The sequence below is a fragment of the Apiospora hydei genome, assembly GCF_038363865.1.
Source record: "Apiospora hydei strain CBS 114990 chromosome Unknown utg000003l_segment0_segment0, whole genome shotgun sequence".
NCBI classification, from domain to species: Eukaryota; Fungi; Ascomycota; class Sordariomycetes; order Amphisphaeriales; family Apiosporaceae; genus Apiospora; species Apiospora hydei.
Genome location: NW_027117362.1, coordinates 1,153,013 through 1,173,799, shown reverse-complemented (window position 1 = coordinate 1,173,799; position 20,787 = coordinate 1,153,013). Strand labels below are relative to the sequence as shown.

At 53.7% G+C, this 20,787-nt stretch overlaps 8 protein-coding genes across 8 annotated transcripts; 3 read left to right on the top strand and 5 right to left on the bottom strand.

Annotated features, from left to right (window-relative positions):
- PG997_002183 (uncharacterized protein) lies at positions 1–1,972 on the top strand (the record flags this gene model as incomplete). The annotated part of the gene is made up of 3 exons (XM_066806498.1): positions 1–435; positions 487–1,130; positions 1,192–1,972. 3 exons carry the CDS (start codon positions 1–3, stop codon positions 1,970–1,972), a joined length of 1,860 nt encoding a protein of 619 aa, XP_066673794.1.
- Positions 1,973–2,644: 672 nt separating this feature from the next.
- Positions 2,645–3,735, top strand: PG997_002182 (uncharacterized protein; the record flags this gene model as incomplete). Its single annotated transcript, XM_066806497.1, has 2 exons — positions 2,645–3,014; positions 3,098–3,735. 2 exons carry the CDS (start codon positions 2,645–2,647, stop codon positions 3,733–3,735), a joined length of 1,008 nt encoding a protein of 335 aa, XP_066673793.1.
- A 408-nt stretch (positions 3,736–4,143) lies between these two features.
- Positions 4,144–6,313, bottom strand: PG997_002181 (formamidase; the record flags this gene model as incomplete). The annotated part of the gene is made up of 9 exons (XM_066806496.1): positions 4,144–4,493; positions 4,571–4,813; positions 4,903–4,991; positions 5,072–5,374; positions 5,467–5,534; positions 5,651–5,813; positions 6,004–6,061; positions 6,156–6,174; positions 6,239–6,313. The coding sequence occupies 9 exons, from the start codon at positions 6,311–6,313 to the stop codon at positions 4,144–4,146; spliced, it is 1,368 nt and encodes a 455-aa protein (XP_066673792.1).
- A 703-nt stretch (positions 6,314–7,016) lies between these two features.
- Positions 7,017–8,384, bottom strand: PG997_002180 (uncharacterized protein; the record flags this gene model as incomplete). Its single annotated transcript, XM_066806495.1, has 3 exons — positions 7,017–7,994; positions 8,044–8,189; positions 8,252–8,384. 3 exons carry the CDS (start codon positions 8,382–8,384, stop codon positions 7,017–7,019), a joined length of 1,257 nt encoding a protein of 418 aa, XP_066673791.1.
- Positions 8,385–10,362: 1,978 nt separating this feature from the next.
- On the top strand, positions 10,363–12,985 carry PG997_002179 (uncharacterized protein; the record flags this gene model as incomplete). Its single annotated transcript, XM_066806494.1, is given in 3 exon segments — positions 10,363–10,669; positions 10,736–12,456; positions 12,470–12,985. 3 exon segments carry the CDS (start codon positions 10,363–10,365, stop codon positions 12,983–12,985), a joined length of 2,544 nt encoding a protein of 847 aa, XP_066673790.1.
- Positions 12,986–13,875: 890 nt separating this feature from the next.
- PG997_002178 (uncharacterized protein) lies at positions 13,876–14,687 on the bottom strand (the record flags this gene model as incomplete). Its single annotated transcript, XM_066806493.1, has 2 exons — positions 13,876–14,386; positions 14,446–14,687. 2 exons carry the CDS (start codon positions 14,685–14,687, stop codon positions 13,876–13,878), a joined length of 753 nt encoding a protein of 250 aa, XP_066673789.1.
- A 770-nt stretch (positions 14,688–15,457) lies between these two features.
- On the bottom strand, positions 15,458–15,950 carry PG997_002177 (uncharacterized protein; the record flags this gene model as incomplete). Its single annotated transcript, XM_066806492.1, has 2 exons — positions 15,458–15,878; positions 15,940–15,950. 2 exons carry the CDS (start codon positions 15,948–15,950, stop codon positions 15,458–15,460), a joined length of 432 nt encoding a protein of 143 aa, XP_066673788.1.
- A 1,445-nt stretch (positions 15,951–17,395) lies between these two features.
- On the bottom strand, positions 17,396–17,653 carry PG997_002176 (uncharacterized protein; the record flags this gene model as incomplete). The annotated part of the gene is made up of 1 exon (XM_066806491.1): positions 17,396–17,653. The coding sequence occupies one exon, from the start codon at positions 17,651–17,653 to the stop codon at positions 17,396–17,398; it is 258 nt and encodes an 85-aa protein (XP_066673787.1).
- Positions 17,654–20,787: the final 3,134 nt, after the last annotated feature.

Genomic DNA, 20,787 nt, shown 5'->3' with positions numbered 1-20,787 from the left:
ATGTCAGGTATCGAACTGGCTGGGCTGGTACTAGGTGCCTTCCCTGTAGCGCTATGGGGGCTGGAGCAATATCGCAGTGTTGCTAAACAAATGGGGTTCTGGTTCCAGATTCGGTCGGAGTACCAACAGAGTATAGATGAGCTCATATATCACCGACTGAGCTTCGCGGGAAATCTGAAGTTGTTGCTCCTCCCACTCGTGGACGACGACGCGCAATTAGAAGACATGATGGATGAGCCTGGAGGCGCAGCTTGGAAGAACGCAGCGATACAGAAGGCTTTGGAGAAAAGACTCCAGAAGTCATACGCTCCATATTTGGCTATACTGGCGGATATGGAAAGGGTAATGAAAGAGTTGAACGAGGAATTGGCTATCGAAAACGATCATGTGCAATCACGAGTAGGAGTCAGCCACGGCCATGAACACAACAAGATGGTGGGTCGCACTTGCTTCACTCCCTTAGCATATCCTAACCAACGTCTCTAGGAGTGTATTCAGCCTCCAAAGGCAGGCAGACGTACAGCCAAATTTCGCCAAGCCCTCTCCCAAGAAAATCGGGATTTCCAGCTCTTCCGGGCGAAGTTTGGTCTGGGAGAGGAAAAGAGGAAGGAGCTCTTTGGGAAACTCGAGACCTACAACGACCGACTTGAAAAGCTCACAACCACCAGCGACGCGATTTCGCAACTCCAAGCCAACCGGCAAGCAGCCAAATCCGCTATTTCTGCAGTGAATACCGCGCTTCTGAAGTTCTGGAACCATGCAGATAAACTGTACAGGACCATGCTAGAAGCCTGGAACTGCAGCCACGACCAACACTGTGCACAATTGATCCTACAACACCGGACCACGACTGATAAGGAATTCCGCTTGGGTATATCCTCTGCGAACCCTAGGGCACCTGGGTCAGATACTTGGGCGACTTGCGCAGTTAAGATCAAAATGATGGACCGCCCGGAGCCGCAGCCGATGCTTCTACAAACAATAGGGCAGATCGCCTCCAGTACGAACAGTCCCCCGCATCTATTTAGCCCCCAGCATAAGACCAAGGCCCCAGTGAAGGGAGCAATGGCTCCAGCCATCAAGAAAAAGAAGGCGCATGCCTCGATCAACACCACGACAACCCAACATGGGTACGTGTCAGAAAAATACTGTGCATCGTGTTTCTGTCTGACTGTTTCTTAGACCACCCAGTAATACGATGACAGTCACTTTACTCCCACAGGAGAAAGTAACGACCATGGATGTTCCAAGCAAATCAGAGGCTGAGGAACACATAAAGAGCCTATGCTCGACCCTCGCCAGAACGGACGCGCCTTCTGACTGCCTTGGATACATGCAGGATGACGATATACGCTACTACATCTACCCCGATGACTCCAGTAGCCCAAGACAGTCCGAAGTGCAGCTCTCCCAGATTCTCCGCGGGGAAGTCAAGCCGCCCTTGACGCGGAGACAGCGGTATCGTCTAGCTCTCACGCTCGCATCATCGTTCGTGCAGCTGAAGGACTCGCCGTGGATGCAGGCCTCATGGGGCAAGGAGTGTGTATACTTCGCACGTGGCGAGTCGGACAACGTGCTATTCCTAGACTCGCCATACATAACCCACAACTTCGATCCTACCATGACCACGGACTCGGCAGCAGGCCAAAAATCCGGGCAGGACGTCGTGTCGGGAATTATTTGTCTTGGGATCATACTGCTGGAGCTCTGTTTCGGCAGTGCGATAGAGCACCACCCGAGGCGGACCGAATTCCCTCCTGGGGACGAACAGACCAAGGCGGCTTTTGACCTTATTGTCGCAATGCAATGGATGACTGAAGTCAATGAAGAGGCGGGCGAGGATTATACAGAGGCTGTGGAGTGGTGTCTACTCGGATGCCGGACATCGCCCAGCGATGGTAGTTGGAGGCGGCTCATGCTGGAGAAGGTGGTTGTGCCCCTGGAGCACGCTGTAAATACGTGGAAACGGTAACACAGGACAGGAAATGTTACCATACAGGGAAATATTTGAAAGTAATTCCTCATGCGCGATCTCTATAGTTCCCCATTCCCCTGAAGTAGGAAATCCTAGTATATGGTAGGTAAGGTGTCGTACATGAGAGCTCCCTATCTAGTCGAATCCTAAAACCAACTCGTTTGCGGATGCGGCTCCAAGTCGGGTAGCAAGTGCACAAGTGTTGAGTTGAGACGCTGTTGTGCTAGGAAGGCACGACATCCCGCAGTGGGGCGTCGGTTTGAGCTTATGCTTATCTGCCAACCGCCAACCTGCCCAGCTGCCCCTCCATCGCCCGTTACTGATCCATGCGCTCGCTTCCTGCCCCTCGGCTCGACGGTTCCCACTCTAGATTCAAGGGGATGCGCCTAATGCCGTCATTTGGTTAGCCTTTGGGCGTGCCACGACAATGGGCCCCAGCCCAGAGCATGAGCATTACAGTATCTCCGTAAGGCCATCTTTTGCCTCCTGGATTTCTGTCCTCTTCGACTTCGAGTCACATTGAATGCGTTGCTCCAAGTATGCTTAGTATTATTATGGCTACATAACTAATTTCCACCAAGTCCGCTGTCATTGTCCCTTTATCTCTTAATTCGCATCACCACCTAGCCGCTCGTCCTTGCCTCTCTGCAACCTTCAACGAAGCGCAACATGTCTGCAACAATTACCGTACGCATCCAGATGCCCACTGGCCCAGGCCAGGTCGTCCTCGACGATGACGCCACCGTCGGACAGCTCGTCGAAGCGATCAAGGAGAAGGCCGGAGGCACGGAAATCCACACCATCAAGTACGGCTGGCCCAGCGCTGCGCTCAAGTTCAAGAAAGACGAAGACGACAGCGTCCGAGACAAGACGGTCAAATCCTTGAACCTACACAGAGAGCGACTTACCGTCGTCCTTTTCGAAAAACCCGAGCCTGCCCCCGAGCCTGCTTCCGCGCCGCCGCAGGTTGACGGCGCAGGTCCCTCCTCCAACGAGCACGATCCTCCTACCATACGCTTGCCCACCGGTAACGACCTGGGTAAGTTGCCACACAATGCGCCTCGTGCTATACCTTTTCTGTCGCGCCCAATATGCTGACCAAATCCATTCGCTTCTGAACAGTCTTGCGCGTCATGGCCGACGATAACAGCTGCATGTACACCGCAATGATGCCGATCATCCGCCAATCCGCCCAAGAACGAGATATGGACGTTTCGACGGCCGGGGCGCTGCGCCAAGTCATCGGCCAACAGATCCTCAGCCAGCCCGACACCTACAACGCGGCGGTCCTCGAAAAGTCGCCGGGCGCCTACGTGAACAACCTGCTGAACCCGCAGTCGTGGGGCGGCTCCATCGAGCTGAACGTGCTGAGCGAGCTGTTCGACATCGAGATCTGCGTCGTGAGCGTCAGCAGCGGCAGCGTCATCTACCAGGGCGAGGGCCAGCACGAGCGCCGCTGCGTCATCCTCTGGTCGGGCATCCACTACGACCGCGTCGTCGAGACCTTCTTCGCGGGCGCGGCCGACACGGGCGACACCGAGTTCGACGTCTGCACCTGGGACTGCGCGACGAGCGACCACATCCTCAAGGGCGCGCTCGAGATGGCGGCCATTCTGAAGGAGAACAACTACGCCCACGACTCGAACGCGGCCGTCTACTCTTGCAAGCAGTGCGGCTGGGTGGGCCAGGGAGAAAAGGAGTTGATCAAGCACTGCAAGGGCACAGGTCACAGCGAAATCCAGACGATCGAAGATAAGTAGGACCGTTTGGATCGGGTTACAAATACCGTAGCAAGACGCTTGCGGGCCTGGTTTGGGTCGCTGCCAACTCCCTGTTGGGGCAGGGATGGGTTAGGCAGCAGCCGGGTGTGATTCCGACCACCGAAGCATTCTTACTTCTTACCTATGGGTTCCTAGTAGTACGTGGCTTGTTTGCTGGAAACGAGATGGAGATGGTGACCAGGGCATTTGAAGAGTTGGTCGATACATGGCGATTCCGAGTGGTTTAAGGTGCATTTACGCGTCGTTTGAGATACCCTTTTCACTCCTAGTTAATTAGAGACGTACATTTCCAAATACATATCGACGACTGCCAGGCAACTTGATTTCCGCCGGCGTACAACACCCATTAGCCTAAGAAACACAATATGTACTTTAGGCAACCAGGCTTCACGACGTCGTCACGGTGCCCTTGACCCGGTCCACGACGGACGCCTTGTACGTCAGCCCGCCGCCGAAGCTGTGCTCGCTGTTCTTGCCGCCGGCCGTGACTTTGCCCTCGGCGACGCCCGTCTCGAAGGCGCAGGCGCCCATGTCGAGCTTGGTGGGGGCGCTGCCCGACGTCGCGACGGCGGCCGGGCTGATGTCGAAGTCGAAGATGTCCATCGGCAGCCCGAGCGTCGTGCACGCGTTGGGGATGTCGACGATGCCGGCGACGTGGCCCTGGATCGGGGCGCAGGAGAGGAGGAGGTAGATTTGGTAGTCGCTGTAGCCGAAGCGGCGGAGGTACTCGATGCAGCCTTTTGGGTGGTGTTAGTTAATTGAGATTTCAGGAGGGGAGGAAAAGGGAAAGGAAAAGGAAAGAGGTCAGACTTACGCAAGGTGGTCTGCCGGTACGCGACGGTGACGTCCATGTAGTGCTGCTTGCCGTGCTCGTCGACGGAGAAGCCCTCGAAGTATAGGGTCCGGCCGGGCGAGAACTGCGGCTCGACGGGGCCGGGGATGTAGATGGGGGACTTGAGGCCGAGGTTGGCGACGCCGTTCTTGAGGACTTTGAAGTTGATGGTGATGATGCCGGCCATTTCGATGGCGCCGCAGAAGGAGATTTCGCCGTCGCCCTCTGTTTGGGTGGAAGCAGGTCAGTTTTGTGGGTTAAGGGGAGAGAGGATGGGATAGGATAGAATGGAAAAGGGGGGAGGTTGTTCCTACGAGAGAAATGCAGGTCGCCCACGCTGAACTTGGCGCCGGCTACGTGGACGGGGAGGTAGACTTTGCTACCCCGGCTGAGGTTCTTGATACTGTGGTAAGGGTCAATCAGCAAACACTTTCTCACTCAAAAAGGGGTCCCACCTCCTGATAATGCTGCTGTCAGACTTACTCGCAATTCCCCCCATGCTCCGGCCTCCCCGGAATCGTCCGCGCCCCCTCCTTCCCGACTTTCTCCTTAATCTCGGCGGAAGCAATCCCGGCGTGCGCGTTGAGCGGCTCGGGCGGCTTCGCGACGTCGCGCTCGAGCTTGTTGGCGGCGATGAGCTCGCCCTCGCGCGCGTTCCAGGTGCTCAGGACGTCGGCGGAGGGCGCACACCCCAAAATGCCCGGGTGGATCAGGCCGGCGAACTTGACGTGGGGGATGTGGCGGGAGGTGGCGTAGATGCCTTCGAAGTCCCAGATGGCTTTGGCGCTGGGGTGTGTGTCAGTTGGTTGATGTGCGGGTTAATCATTGAGTGACGAGGAATGGAGGAAGGGGGAAAGAGGCAGATGGTTTGGACTTACGCTGAGGGGTAGATCTCGTCTAGGAATCCGCCTCCGTTGTCTTTGGCGAAGACGCCTGTGAATCCCCACTATGTCATACTCGCACATTAGCTATCTTCTACTGGCGAGGTGCTTTCACCAAGCACAATAGTTTTCTCAAAATACTTCCCGTAGCACAAGACGACCATAGGGGCCCATCACTCACCGGCTGGTCCTCAAAAGGCTGCACATCCATGATCTCGACCAGCAGCAGATCGCCCGGCGCCGCGCCCTCGACATCGAAGGGGCCGGTCAGGTAGTGGATCTTGGTGAGGTCGACGTCGCGCACATCGTCTGCGCTGTCGTTGTTGTCGATCTGCCCTCCGGTCCTGTGGTGAGGGATGGTATAAGCGCATAGTCCGATTCAAATGTTGAGTGGGGGTTGGATAGGGAAAAACAATGGCATCGCCATAATGTCTGATCACCCGTCATGTATATGGCTATTCGTGATATCGGCCAGTATATTGGGCGAAGTGATGACACCTGAAATGAGAATGATGGTGACCCATGTACACTTACCAATCCACACACTCGATCTTGACGGTCTCGCCATCTTTAATGGTCTCGACGGAGGGAACTGTAAGAAGAAACACCGCATGAGTCTGTATCAAGCTGCACAGAATCCCTCTGGGAGATTTATCTCAAAATTTCCCCTCAAGCATATCACTCACTGTCGGGATGCCATCTATTCTACAGCACGCCGTTAGTTGAGGGACTGTTATGATTACACGGGACGCAACCAACAACGACTTACATGCAGGACCTTCTGTTCAGACGCGGGGATATCAAAGCTGACTTTAGCAGCTGTGCGGATAGCGGTCTTGCCCATGATCACGGTATCTCGGATGGATGATATGTTCTTGATATGTTGTTGTTGAGGGGTCTCACTTGTTTATGCAAGATAAGGCGGTATATTCTTAGTCACCTTGAGAGCATGAGGTAGATATCAAATATTGAGCACTATCCATTCTAATAATGCCATCGCAATGGACCGGTCGACGTCTATATAAAGTGCTCAGTATCCGAGAGTTACCCCGCATTTCCCCACGTAGATACGCTACGGCGTGGTGAAGTAATAAGGAGACGTCATGAAGATTCGTGCTGATTAGAAGGGGTATCCGATTTCAGAGAACCATGTACATGGGCTGTACAGTACGTCGTAGTCGTTGCACCTCCGCACCTTGGCTTATCACTCCTGACCCCGGGTCGGTGGAAAGCGGGGCACAACCGGGACTCTCCATGTTGAAATGGAGCTCTTACAAGCATCAACTGATAAGGGCTCCGAGCTTCCTCCTCCAAGATGCGTACGTAATCGCAATGAAGATACCGTCGATGTATTGTCATGAAATTGGGGTCTGCGGGGTATGGGTACCTATAGATCGGCACTCCTTCCAACCCGGTCCATACAAATACATTGACGATCATTATATATATAGTACGGATATGCGTGCTGGTAACGACGAAGTCGTAATTATATTGTCGTACTCCCCGGTATCGAAGGCCAGGAAATCTTCAGGGCAAGCAGTGACCATCTAGAGCTCCTTTCGGCCCTCGGACATAGTCGCTTCATCATAAGAAGGTGGATCCTTGGGGATAGATGTTGCAGATCCCGAAGTTGAGGCTGAATTGGAGCCTTCGCTGCCAGGGTGCAATTTATCCAAATCGAACAGGGAGAGGCTCAAGAATTCGTGCTTGTTCGTCCATTCTTGCTGGCTGATGGCATACTCGTGGGCTTGCGCCGGAGCGGGCGGCGGGTCCGTGATCTTAGTGATCAGATACGCTGTCGAGGCTTCGGCAATGCCATAAATCAAAACACCGAGCAAGGGCACGCGCAATAACGTGTAGAATCCGATACCGAAGCCGAACAGGAGGCCCTCTCGGCTGTGGAACCAGTTCTTCTTCTGCGACTTGGTCATATGAACGCGAGCAAAATACGGCTCGAGGAGTTCACGCATGAGACTGCGCGAAGCAAAATAGGTCTGCAAGAAAATGACCAAGTATTTTCTGGGCATCAGTACACCGGAACCGAAAATGATAGCAGCGGGTCCGAGGCCGACGGCCTTGTTGAAGGTATAGAAACTGGCTGCCGGCAGCACAAACTGACCCACGTACGGGACGTAGGACAGGCCGAAGATGACCAGGGAAATGGCCGCCTTGCGGCCGAACCTGTACAGAAACATGCTAACGGCCTCGGCTGTGCTCGTGGTGTGGGTGCTTCCATCCTTCACCTTGTACTTGGAAAGGTTGGGATAGTACATGTCTCGAATGTCGTCTGGGTTGTCGTGCTTGTGCTTTTGGACGTACGTCATGTCCACCCACTTCAGGGAGTCCATGAACATGTTGTCAAGGGTCGGAGTGACGTAGCGCATCAGAGTCATCAGGAACAGCGGTATCTGTAGGACATGGTTGGCGAGCAGGTCGAGTGCGTTGACTATCGTGTCGTCCCATGATGTCTGGTCGAGGTCCCAGATGAGGGCGCTGCCACGGATCAAGAGCTTGAGCGCAATTATCTGGTGATGGACAAAGTTAGACAACAATGGTCTTAAGGCTGCGGCTAACCACACCACTCGCATCCGCGAGGCTCAGGTGCTGACGTACCGGAATCTGAACGATCAGGCGAATGGCGATACCTGCAACGACGGCAATGGCAGCTTGCCTGTAATGTTGGTTGGTGAATATATCAGGGTTTTGTAAGGCTCTGTTGGCTGTTGTAGCGGTTAGCAACTCTCCATGCCGCCTGTCGCGTGCTTCACTGTAGGTCTCGCACCTCCAACCAGGGTGAGCTGGATGCCCCGCACTATGGCATTGATGTCGAAATGCGATGTGTCGAAGGCCTTCTTGAGCTCATCCTTGTCGATCTTTTCGAGCTTCTCGAGCTTCTGGGCAACCCGGTCCGCCATTTTGAATTTGTAGAGCCTGGATAGCTGGAGCGTAGATCCAGCTTGAAGGTGTGTGTATGTGTTGTGAGGTAGCAACAAAACCTGCGGGCTCTCGCTGGATCTTCAGGTTCGACAGACCAATGTTAGCTGCTGCGGGCGGGCTGGCAAAACTGATGACGACACCTCCACTGCCCACTACCAAGATGTCATCCCAGGCACGGACTTTTATGAAGGCAGGCACAAGGTTGGCACTGGCGCATGGCTTATCGATTATGCAATGCCTACATGCACTAAAAATTGAACCCAGTCCCCAGTCGCTATATCAGCCAGTTATTACAGTTGAAGCTTCGCGGCGAAGTTCGAGACAGAGATGGATTCTTCAACCCTCTCCCCACCAGTAACTACCTGTAGCTTCAGCTGCACGTATTATATGCTATGACCGCCTCGAGCCGCATGTTCATTCATGCAAGCGCAATGCATCTGTTACTTGAGTGAAAACGTTGCCCTCCGCCCAGGGGGGAGATCAGTATGACATTGTGTAAACTCTGAAGAAGCTCTCATCAAACCCACGGATATCGATAGTGCCCTTGATCGCCGTATGCAGGAGTAAGGGGCGTTTCCCGTAGATTCGATAGTGCTCAAGTCGTGCAGCTCGCCGAACGAGAGGATCAGGAAAGCTGGCCCAGTCAAGAGGATGAGACCGCACTATAGCGAGGCATGCCTTGGAATGAATCCGGACCTGGCAAGTCTCGAGTCAAGCATCAGGGATACCACATGCCAGCACCATGAACAACCATCTCCCCCACGATGCCCCTCCATACCCCCTCAAAGTACGGCTTGCATTCCTACATGTACAGAACACTGCTCCTCCCCGCCGGACATCCACGTCAAAGACTGGCCGCAGTACTGCTGCAACCCTATCCCCCCAGCCACAAGGTTGTTGGCGCTCTGAACATCTCATCACATTACTTTGCGCCTCCAGTCGGCGTCGAGTACATGTAGTCTAGTGAAGTAAGTGCAGGTGCGCAGACCGTTAGTGCACCCTAATGTCAGGTCCGCGATCCACCCCTGCAGCTTAGCCGCCTGTAATCGACAAATTTGCGGACCCGACGAGGGGCACTTCCCGGATGGTCGGAAACCCTTGGAAGGGTCGAAGGGTCGTGTGCGAAGATGTGAAACGGTCCGAACATAAGATATCGAGACATCGAACGAGGATAGCGTAAGTTGATCGCATACTCGAATGATCAAACGGGCTTCTATAGCGAATCCCGCTGGGGGTGTTCTATTTTGGCCAACGGCGGCGTCGTGGTCGATGGAAAGCTTGCAGCCAACCAACGACTGCTACTCTCAATCGAGCCAACCTGCCGAGGATCTACTGTCGTAATTTCAAGTAGTCGGACCAGGATACCCTCTTCAGGCGCGTAGAACGGTAGCTTAGGACCTTAGGTTACTTGCTTAGCAGTCCATTGCTTTTAGCACCAGCCTCCAATTGCGCTGCAACGAGACTGGACGGAGAAACGAGAACGAGAACCCTCAACCATTTTTTCCCTCAATCGATGCGCCAGTGCATACGCTGAAAAAAGATTGTGCATTTGCGTCTTCTGTATCCAAGTGTTCAAACGTGCCAACAGCAAAAAGCGTGGCATCGTCTTGGTGTCTGCTTTGCCCTTTGCCACTTACTTCCACTCAAGCATTTTGCTAGACTCGGAGACACCTGGGGATTCCTTTAGGTTCTACCTCAGTGTACAGGCCTCTCTCCCGGGGCTCGCCTGGAGGCTGACACCTAGTTCCCAATACATCTGAAGTGTGAGACAACTGTCTTCTGCATCAACTCATTCTCTCACCTTCTAGAGAAAGTCAACCTTGCCAATATATTAGTTTGGCAAGTCCCTTCGTCATGCCCTAGGAGGCACGATTCCGACCTTGGTCGACACGATTGAACGCCTGTCACGCATCGCATCGCATTGCACTGCATTGCATCTCCTCAAGGTTGCCCGTCATGGACTCGCAATCCCACGCAGACCATCGAATGCCCGCGCCTCGGCGTGTGGTTACTTTGCCGACAGTCCTCCAAGTCCCTCGAAGATCCCCCTCAGTTTCGTCATTATCGTCGCGCACGTCGGCTTTGTCGACTGCATCTCGAGGGCCCGATGAACTGGTCGAAACTCTCTACAATCACCCATATGCCAAAATAACATCCTTTACGTCCGGCCCGGGCGTCTCGTTCGGTCCATCAAATGGGCTCAACGAGCCAGAGCCTGGGTCTCTACAGCCATCTTCGCGCCTGGAACGCACTATTGCAATCGGTGCGTACTCGAGCTTGTGCATCTGTTGAACCCGATGACTAACATGGTCCTGTGCCGTCTCTGCAGGCCCCTTTCGTATATACCGCGCACCTGGATCCGTCGCTTTCCTGTCTTGCGGGGCTGCGCTCCAACCGATACTGCCCAAGAGTCAATGCTGGTGCATCGCCGAAGATAACAGCCAATTCGTCTTGCAAATACGACGCCCTCAATATTGGAGGATAGAAGTTCCGGTGGCGGATGCCGAGGAGGTCCAGCAAGCATTGCTTCTGCGCGATGTCTTCGACAACATCCTCTTATTCGAGAAGACCGAGTGCCCGTTTGCAAGAAGCTTTACAGTCGAGTTGCCGCCGAGACCCGAGACACAAGTCATTAAGAAGCCCTGGACGTCAGTTGGAAAGCACCTGATACCGACCGTGTTCACATCTGATTTATCCCCACCCGCACCTTCTCCCAGGCTTGTCAGCGGCAGGATGCGGCTCAAACCTACTCCCAGGAAAAACGAGTTCTCGAGTGAAGATGATACCCATTCTGATGAGAGGGAAAACCCGACCCCATCTGTGACGCAAGAAGATCCAATTACGACTGTTGCGGAATCCAGCGAACCTGAAATCGAGAACCGGGGCAGACGTTCTGAGAAGGAGGAGAAGGTTAATATTACGACAAATGCGTCCGTTGCACTGTCTGTATATGACAAAGCCGAGAAGTCACATGCAGCGGGAGAACCGCAAATAATTGAAGTGAGGGTGGATTCCGACTCCAGCGATCAAGGAAAAGAGACGGATGCGCAAGATTTGGCGCTGACTACGCTGGAGACTAAACGTGATACGGAAGTGGATATGGCTATTTCGCAAAGCGAAGTGAGGCCCAGTCAGGCGGAGGCCCCTGAACAAGCGCAGATCTCGCCTGACCCGTGCGTGATAAACACGCGGGTCTCAGATCCGCCTGCTGCTGTGCCTGCCGTGCCTTTAAAGCAACAGGACTCGAAGCCAAAAGCAAGGGTCCTTCAGAACTCCAAGGCTCCTCGTCTGGTCAGTGCAAGTAAGATCTTGGAGCCAACTCTCACGATGCCGCTTGAACAGAGTCTGTTGCCAAAACGCCCTAGGCAAACTGTGACGGTCCAGGAATGCAACGATGGACCGGACGCAGCCCCTGCCGCCGCCGAAGAAGTGTTTGGCGACGACGATGATGGGCCATCGCTGTGGGAAGGCTCCGGCAACATTGGTGCGGTCAACCTCAAGAAAAAGCGAATGAGTCGTATATTGGCGGGTCGAACGGCGGCCTTGCAACCGCAACTTACCGTCATGACTGCACCGCCTTCCAGACCTCGACCTTCCAGGCCTGCTGCTCCTTCCAGACCTAGGCAGCCCATGCGGACCCGACCGGCAATTCAGATTCCAACTCCCGAGCCTACAGCTCCGTCTCACACATCCGACGACACCTCTCCCATCGGTTCGACCGACGGCTCTACCGATTCGTTCCACAGTCTACAAAGCAATCAGTCATGGCACAGTCCAATCACTCCTCTTCCTGCCTCGCCCACCAGGTCGCGAGCAGATTCTCCGTCGGGCCATCGATTTCCTTACCCACACGACAATATTTACAAGACTCCCAAAATCCGTGTCAAGGATAACACCGAAGCTGTTACCACCCCGAGGACTGACGTCACGGTGATGCCCAATTCCGCTACGCTCACTAACCACTCTGATTCGCCGATGCCGCGGTCGCCTAGCGAAGACTCGAAGCTGGCCAGTCCCGCATATATCGAATCCGTTAAAGAAGAAATACGTGTATCGGCTCTAGAGGACCGGCCCGCCCTGCGCAACAGGGCCAGATCTGCCTCCCACACCATGTCCATCAGCCAACGACGTGGCCTGTCCCCACTCCCGCCTGCCGCCAACCTGTTCACCCCGCCGCGGCAAGCGCGCCCCCGCCACCGCCCTCGAGACGGTGCGGAAGCTTCCCAGCAACCTCATCCACAAGACGGTCTCGATGCTCATGTCGCCCCCGGGACACCTCGTCAACTTAATGCTCCAGGTCGCTGCTAAGATCGCGGCCGGCGAGTGGCGTGGCCTGGTTTTCGGCTTCAACGAGGGCGGCGAGAAGATCCCCGTCCAGTGGGACTACTCGGACGGCGAGCTCAGCAGCTGGGAGGACGATGACGACTACCACTTCTGCATGGGCCGCTTCGGGTCGATGCGCAAGGATAAGGAGCGAGAGGAGCAGCAGGAGCAGCAGCAGCAGCAGTCGCCGCCTCGAGCAAACGACGAGCCGGTCGGGTCACCCGAGGAAGACAGCCGCGGCTGGGAGGTCGACTAGAGGACACCGCTCTAGTGCCTGGATTGACAGGCTGACCATGCATCATTTTTTCCTATGTCATTTTTATTTGCATCGAAAGGGAGTTATTAGGGGAATCCGGGAATGACAGACCCGCTGGCATATACCCATTCATGTCGACCACATAGGGATGCTGCTCAACGCCCGCTTACTAGGGTGATTTCATGGAGTATGGGTTATTGAGAGGGGGGCACAAATACTCCCCGTGAGGATAGGTTCGGTAATAGCCAGGAGAGGGCGATCCCATCCGGAAGGATGATGGCGTTGTTTTGACCAATGTTCTGTATATTACAAGTCGACGGAGCCCGTATACCTGCTGGCATGCAGGAGGCTTTTTCGTGTGTTGAGATATAGTGGAAGATGACTGGCTGGATGTTGCCCCAACAAAAGAACATGGCTGCTTTTCTTGCGCATCTGGAATTCGCTTACTTAGAGAAGGGGGCGAAAGCGCGCAGCGCTTTGCTTTGTTTTAATGAATACATGTACATACTGGTGGCTTTAAACAAGTCTTGCGGTTTATTTTATGTTGCTTGCGATTTACTCTGGGTGAGGTGGCGATGAAGATGACTTCTAAGCTATGGTAGGAACGCCATGGGGTTCAGACGGTAGTTGGCTCCCAATATCACCTAATTATCAATCCGAGGGCTCTTTTAATAGAACTGATATTGTTTTATATGTATGCAATGATCGTCTTAATAAACAAGGATAACGAGTTGCCATGATCAGCGAGTGAATAATAATAGTAAGGCAACCCCAACAAGCCGCGGCACCCCTGGTTGGACAGCACCAGAGGCAGATCACCGCCGAGGCTCAAGAATCGAAAAAGAGTCTACACCAGACCCGGTCCCTATATCTTGTTTCCTCCCCCTTCTCTAGGAGATGAACTTGGAGTCCAGGTCCGCCTTGGACTCGCCGATCTGCACCTGGTACACCCAGCTGTCCGTCACGACCTCCTCCCCGCGATAGATGCCAAACTTGGGATCGCTGCGCCCCGGGAACAGGTTCCCCATCAGCGTGGTGCTCTTGGTCGTGTCGAACGTGACAGGCTTGCCGCCCCACCACATGCGCACGTGGCCCTTGCCGCCGTCCCGGGCCAGGATCTCGAGCGCGACGGTGTAGACCGTCTTGGGCTGGACGGGCGTCGACCACTGCGGCTTGCGGCCCGAGGACTGCTGGGCGCTGTACTGCAGGTGCAGCGCGTTCTGGCGCACTTCGAGGGAGAGCGGGATGTTGGCGGCGTCGGACCCGGCGGCGCCGTTGGCGACGAATTCTTTCCATTGCATCACCATCAGGGCGTCGGGCGTGGCGCCGAGGGCGAATTGGTAGCCGATGAAGTAGGTTTTGCCTTCTTGGGTCTTTTTGTTGAGGGCGTGGTACTCGGCACTGTTCTCGTCAGTACTATATTAATCTTCCATAAAGGGAAATGGAAGGGAAGGGCTTACCGGATGTCGTCCTTCTTGCGGTGGAAGTGCGCGCTCTTGGCCCCCTTCCAGTCCTTGTCGTTCTTGATGTAGAGGTCGGCCGTGTTCCCGTGCTGCTTCTCGCCGCGCGCGGCCTCGAGGTTGACCAGGCCCATCTTGGCGACCTCGTCGCCGCGCGCGGCGCTGTAGTCGACGAGCAGGGCGGCGCAGGCGTAGCTGGCGCAGAGGAGGGCCGTGGCGGCGAGGTGGGCGAGGTGGACCATGTTGAGGGATCGGTGTAAGTTCTTATGAGGAAGACAGAGAAGTGAAGGTCACAAGATGCTTTGGATGATTTGAAAGAAGCTGGCTGGTTGTGGTGATTGAGATCCCATGGAGTTACTCGGCCACGATGGTTCTTTTATAGACTCGGTCTGCGCAGAGCCTCATTTCTCTCCAGCAGGTCGCTCATACTCAGATATCAATATCGAGTATAATCCATATATTCCGCATCGGCACTACATCTGTTTTTAGATCATAGCGGCGATCTTTCGCGGCATATCGCCCAATAGGTGAGCTAGTCAGCTTACAGCCTCAATATACAGCGCCGCTAGAGGGTTCAACAGCTTACTGTTTACGGTAGGTAACAGGGGCAGATCTATTATTCATGCAGGTAAACATCACTATTGTACGACAAGTCTTAAGCCAGCTTCACAAAAGACTCTGACTCGATTAAATCCAAAAGTGCACTTTAGACTCGCGGCTTGTCGCCGTAGAGGGGTGTCAGGGGGTGTGAGGCATGTTTCTTGCAACGAGGCAGCGAGGCAGAGTAACAAGACATTTTCGCCCGATAGATCACGTATTAGGTAAACCGGCTTATGCTGTCAACCTGTCTGGACTGGCCTTTTGGTTCACCCACCGGGTCTTGCTTCCTTTTGTAGGCCAACTGGAAAAACATCCAGAGCGCATTTTATTGATGACTGCATACGGACCTACATATGCGAGGAACAAGTGGGATCAGGCTGCCCCGCCACGTACAAGTCTCTTCCTTAAGAACCTAACTGAGATTTCCGCAGTTGGTGCGGATGCGCGGCGGCGGCGGGGGAAGGGCGGAAATGAGACCGTTGGGGACGGGAAACTGCGTGCTGAGAAGATTATCCGCTCTGCTAGCTAGGCTGCCCGCTGGCCTGGGAAGAGTGACGCGAGTGGCCAGATTCCCGAGCTGCTGCTGCTGCTGCTGCTGCCACAAGACACACACAGCAATTTGCGGCTGAGCAGAGGAAGCGGCTGAAGAAGCTGTGCCCATTCGGCATCGATCTTCAGCCGAGGTCAGCGTAATCTCTACGCTGCCAACCGATTGTTGCCATTGCGAGATGTGAGTTTCCTTTGGATTCCAAGAAGAAGGCCTTTTGCGTTCTGCTATATAGGAGAATGCGAGTATACGTCGACGGAAATTCAGGTTGGGGTCCCAAGAAATGCTATCGCGGTTATGATGTTTCTTTCAATATTGAGTATCAAATACCATTTTCTTTTTCATACTCAGGACCCATTCGACTCTCACCAAATCTGCTCGATTTATTGCATACATATGGTATATACGGAAGCCAGTTTCGGTATTGGACAAAGATGAGAGCCAGGATGAAAATGAAGGTATGTGAACAAAAGACAGAAACACCGAAAACAAAAACGCACAGCCTCATCAAGCTGCTTGGCTGAGACTCATCCCCAGTTCATATTGCCACGCATGATCTCATCGCCAACAAGGTCGTTGCTAGACTGGAAACAGCGAATACGTCTTCCAAGAAAGAAAAGGCGTGCGTGCAAAGAGCCTCGGCGGCGATCAACCGCCTGGTATTGGCTCGGCACTTATTTCTGACAATCCGCGCCGACATTGAAGATCTCACAGGGGCTAGCTGAGGGCCTCGTTTATTCTATCAGAAATGACAGTCATAGGTGAGATAGAAAAGAATTTGAATGGAAGAAGCAGATCACCGGGGGATCTGGGAAGACCAAAACTGCCAAGTACATCGGAATCAACCAGATTACATAATTACATAAGACCAGTGAGGAAGAGAGTCTCAAAGGTGTGTTAATCGTCCATGCGGCTCTGACAGACGGAGCGACAGGGTATTTCATCTCCTTTTTCCTTATTAGCTGGGGCTTGGCGGTCTTATTAGGCTCGCGGGGCCTAAGGGGGCCTAGGCCTTCATTCGAGATTCTCATCTCTGCCGGAAAAACCACTTTATTACCTTTGCAGATACCCTCGAGCCAATTAACCGTTGCAGTTCGTGGCGGGAAGGGCCCGAAGGGACCGAGGCGAGAACGAAGAAAGAAAGGACGGAAAAATTAAGCCCTGGTCTGGTAGGGTCCCTTCGGTAATTGAAACGAGCTCCTCCTTCCACGGACACAGGTTCGAGCAGCGGCGCTCTGCTACTGGCTCGAGGAGCGTCCCGTCCGGCCGCTGACTTGGGTGGCAGAAAAGCCAAGGCCGTTTAGGCTTGGATTCAAGCCTCGGCGGCGTGTCATCTCATCTTGGGAGGTGATGCTTGGCGCAAAATGAGATTTCCTCAGCCATAATGAGGGAGAGTAAGGAACGAGACGCGCAAACCACCCAAGCATCCCATCTTACAACGCCTTGGCCGGGCCGCCGGGGGTTTATATTCACCGATCCACTGTCCGGAAAGTAGTCTTGACTCGAGGCTTGCGACAGATGCGAGAGCCCCATCGGTCTGAAGAGCGTGAAGGAGAATGCAACTGAGGCGCGGCAGGATAAAGCGGGTGGGTTCGTCGTACGGCGGCTCAGTCCCGTGTGGTACGACATATCAACTCGTGACGATGGACCGAGGCTGGGTGCTGGGTGGGTGGGCAGAAGCGCTCGCTGTCCATCAACGCCAGCAGCAGCGTGCAAAAAGTGACCACGAGAGAATGAGGCCATTCAGAGATTCTGAAACGCTTGGGGCCCCACCGGCCTGCTGTCTCAGAATCAGCATGCGTATCAGGGGCCCTTGCCAAGGGTCGAGCTGGCCCGTGCTGGGAGGCGTTTGGCGGCCGGTGGACGCGGGGTGTGGTGGATGGGAAACATCGGCGCAACTCTGCCAGCTCTCAGTTCCCAACGGAGTCCGGTTGCTGTCGCGGTGGCCAGAAACAGGACGAGCCAATCGCGCCTCGTCGTGCGCACCGGCACCCCTGGCACTTCTGCTGGCACCTCGCTGGTAACGGGCGTGTCCCACTTTTGCAACAGCAGTCGGCGCATAATGGCCTGATAGCCCACGGGCCTGAGGGAGGGACACCCAAATGGATGGTAACCTGCCCTGCCAAGAGAGGAAAAATGACAAGGCAACACATGCCACTGGGAATGACCCAAGCCTTCCAAGCAACACCAAGAACCACCAAGAACCACCAAGCCCTCCCCTTCCAGGCAATACCCCTGGCCCCGCGAGCGCTTGATAGAGTGCCTGCTTTGCCCGAGAAGGGCAATAAATGGGGGTCCGCCCTTGTAACAAGGCCGGCCTTCAACATGGGCAATTGCACGCGGCGCCAGGTGTGGGTAAGGTGAATCAAGATGGATGGATGGGGTGAGAAATAAGGTAACGGTTAGAGGATGGATGGGCGGGAGCAGAGCCAGACAGGGCAAGGCAATGTAATATAGATGCGGCTCTGCTCAATCCTTATTATTCCTGTTCTCTTCGTCTTGTTACCGTCCTCTCAGCAGCAGCAGCAGCAGCAGCCCAGCGATCCGCCCAGACATTTTCCATTCTCTAATAATCTGTACATACATTTTTTACTCTTTTTCGCCGGGCGAACTTCATTTATTACCTACTCGTCAGTAACAACAAGGGCTTGATGCTCTGATACCGTTCATTCAACAACATCAAGAAGGCTAGACCGGAAAAGAAAGACCAACAGCAGCATTCGTATTACAGCAGTCGACCAAGACCCAGCCTTGTGGTTTCCTATCGCTTATCCGCCTTCATTCATACCAGTCTTACATACAATCATCAACCTCTCACTCCGGTCTCCCGGAACAACGACGTATCAACTCCATCATCATGCCCGTCATTACCCCAGAACTCGTCGCTCGCGGCTTGGAGGTCGGCCACATGTTCGCAAAGAGGGAGGTAGATCACCGGGCGATAGAAGCTTTCCTAGTTCGTAAGTCTTGACTATTTCACCTACTCCTTCACGACGACAAGTCCTATCGACACTAACGTTCCATTTCCCAGTCTTAACGTGCTTTGGTGGCATTGGAGGCTGGATGTACTACATGATCACGCATTAGATGGCATGTACCGAGATGAAAGAAAACGAACAGATGAAAAACGAAAAGAGGGGCAGTTGGCGTTATGTTAGTCGACAACGTAGACCGACGTCGAAGAGGGTCTAATCGATCATCATTCTCATCCTCGACTTAAAGCACTGCGGGAGGAAGAGAGATGCCGGTAGAAGAACGTTGTTTCATTGCACTATCGGTGCCTTTAATAGACTTGAAAGAAGGAGCAGGTAAGCAGCAACAGCCACCCTATCCCACTGCTCAAACATATCAAGCTAATCAGCTCCAGGCTCTGTTTTTACTCTTTAAAACCTATCTCCATTTTCATCATCTTCATCATCTTCATTCTCCTTCTTGACTTGTTCAAATCTTCCAATTTACTTGTTGCCATGTGTTCGCAACAGCGATTCAAAGACGTATGGCGTTGCGTCTCATCAACATACCCATAAGCATTGCGGGAAATGGCGTTCTGGGGGGTTGCTTCGTCAAAATATACCAGCATATGATTATTACACAAGACGAACGAACAGGCAGACAGCGCACGTGTGGTGGCTGGCGTGCATTCTGCAAGGGTTCAGCAGACCCGACTATGATATCTCTATCTCGTATCATGGGTTAACACCCACACATCAATGGGAATCAGTCACCCCCTCCGATACTGATTGGAGGAGGTTCATCTTCATCTGGTCAGTGGATGGTCTTCATATGATGCCACTTTGACCAGGGACAGGCATGATACCTTCGGAGGAGGGACGCTATATCTATTGAATGAAGAATACATTTTTGTCAACATGCATTGCCTTGCGTATCTTGTAGTGTGTACGTCTCATGTGGCTTCAATATATTGACTCCATGTGTGAACATCGTCGTTTCCCCCCACCCAGGCCATGCCATGTGAGTGAGGTCCTTTCAAGCAATGTACCATGCGTTATAAGTCAGTTCACCAGCGGCGACAGGCTGTACCACAAACACACCGACTGGGGTCACCGAAACTGGTATTGTCGCTGCCACTTCACCCTTAAGGCTCATCAATACTGCTCAGCCACACTCGACAGGAACCAGCGTGGAGGAGCGAACCCTTGCGATCAAGATGGATGCCGTTGTACCCCCAATGCGGTTCTATACATGCATATAGCTGGCACTTTCTCCCCCGCTTCACGCGCGTGGAAAATCCCTGAGGGAAGATACTGCCAGTAGGAAAGAACCACGGCGGCTTCGTAGAGCCGTGTACCGGGTATGCAAGCATGTTGCTTGTTCAGCGTCAACATGTAGGGACTCGGAATCCAAATGTTGATATGCATACCTTGTTATTTATATAGTTGTCCTTCACGTCGTTTCATTCTCAAGTGACACCGCGCAAGCCGAGGCCGGATTTTCAGAAGGAGTGCATGGAGGTCATAGAGGTCAGTCAAGAGGCACGAATCGCACCTCTGATCCTGCGATCATATCTATACTATCAAATGATAGATATATAAATAGGTAGCGCGTGGAGCCGCTCCTTAGATGTTGGATAAACCAACGACGAAGACGACGGCAGCAAAATCATCTTCGAGAATCGTGCGTGATGTGCCAACGTAAATGCTCATGAGTGAGAAGAGCAGGGAAGAAATCTTGGATGAGAGAAGGGGGAGGGCTTGCTGGGCCAGAGAGTCTGCATGCCTTCCTTCATACCCGTTCATTCTTTAACATATTCCCAAAGAGTAGGTAGTCTCCAGTTATGTAAACCCATAATATTCCAACTCGGCCATCAGTGTCAGGCAATGAGCTCTGGATGTTGTTACTTTCCCAGGGAATCTTCGCCAGGTCTCCTCAAATGAGCTCGGATTGAGGTTCGAGAAAGGGTTGGGCGCTAGTCGAGGGATATCAAAAACGATGTGACGAGAGCTGACAACTGTCAAGTGGAGTTTGACTTGGGGGAAGGAGAAACACTGGGGGGTTGCGGTGCAGGCAGGCATCAACTATAAAAGCACAACGTGCAGGCCTTCGAGGCTACGATCACCGATTCCTCAGTGTTCCTGCGATCCAGGGGAGATGGGCCCGAGTGGCACGGGACGAGAAAAGTGGTCGACTGACTATTCTGCCCGGCGTGGACCGCTCTCTCGTTTTGTTTATGGCTC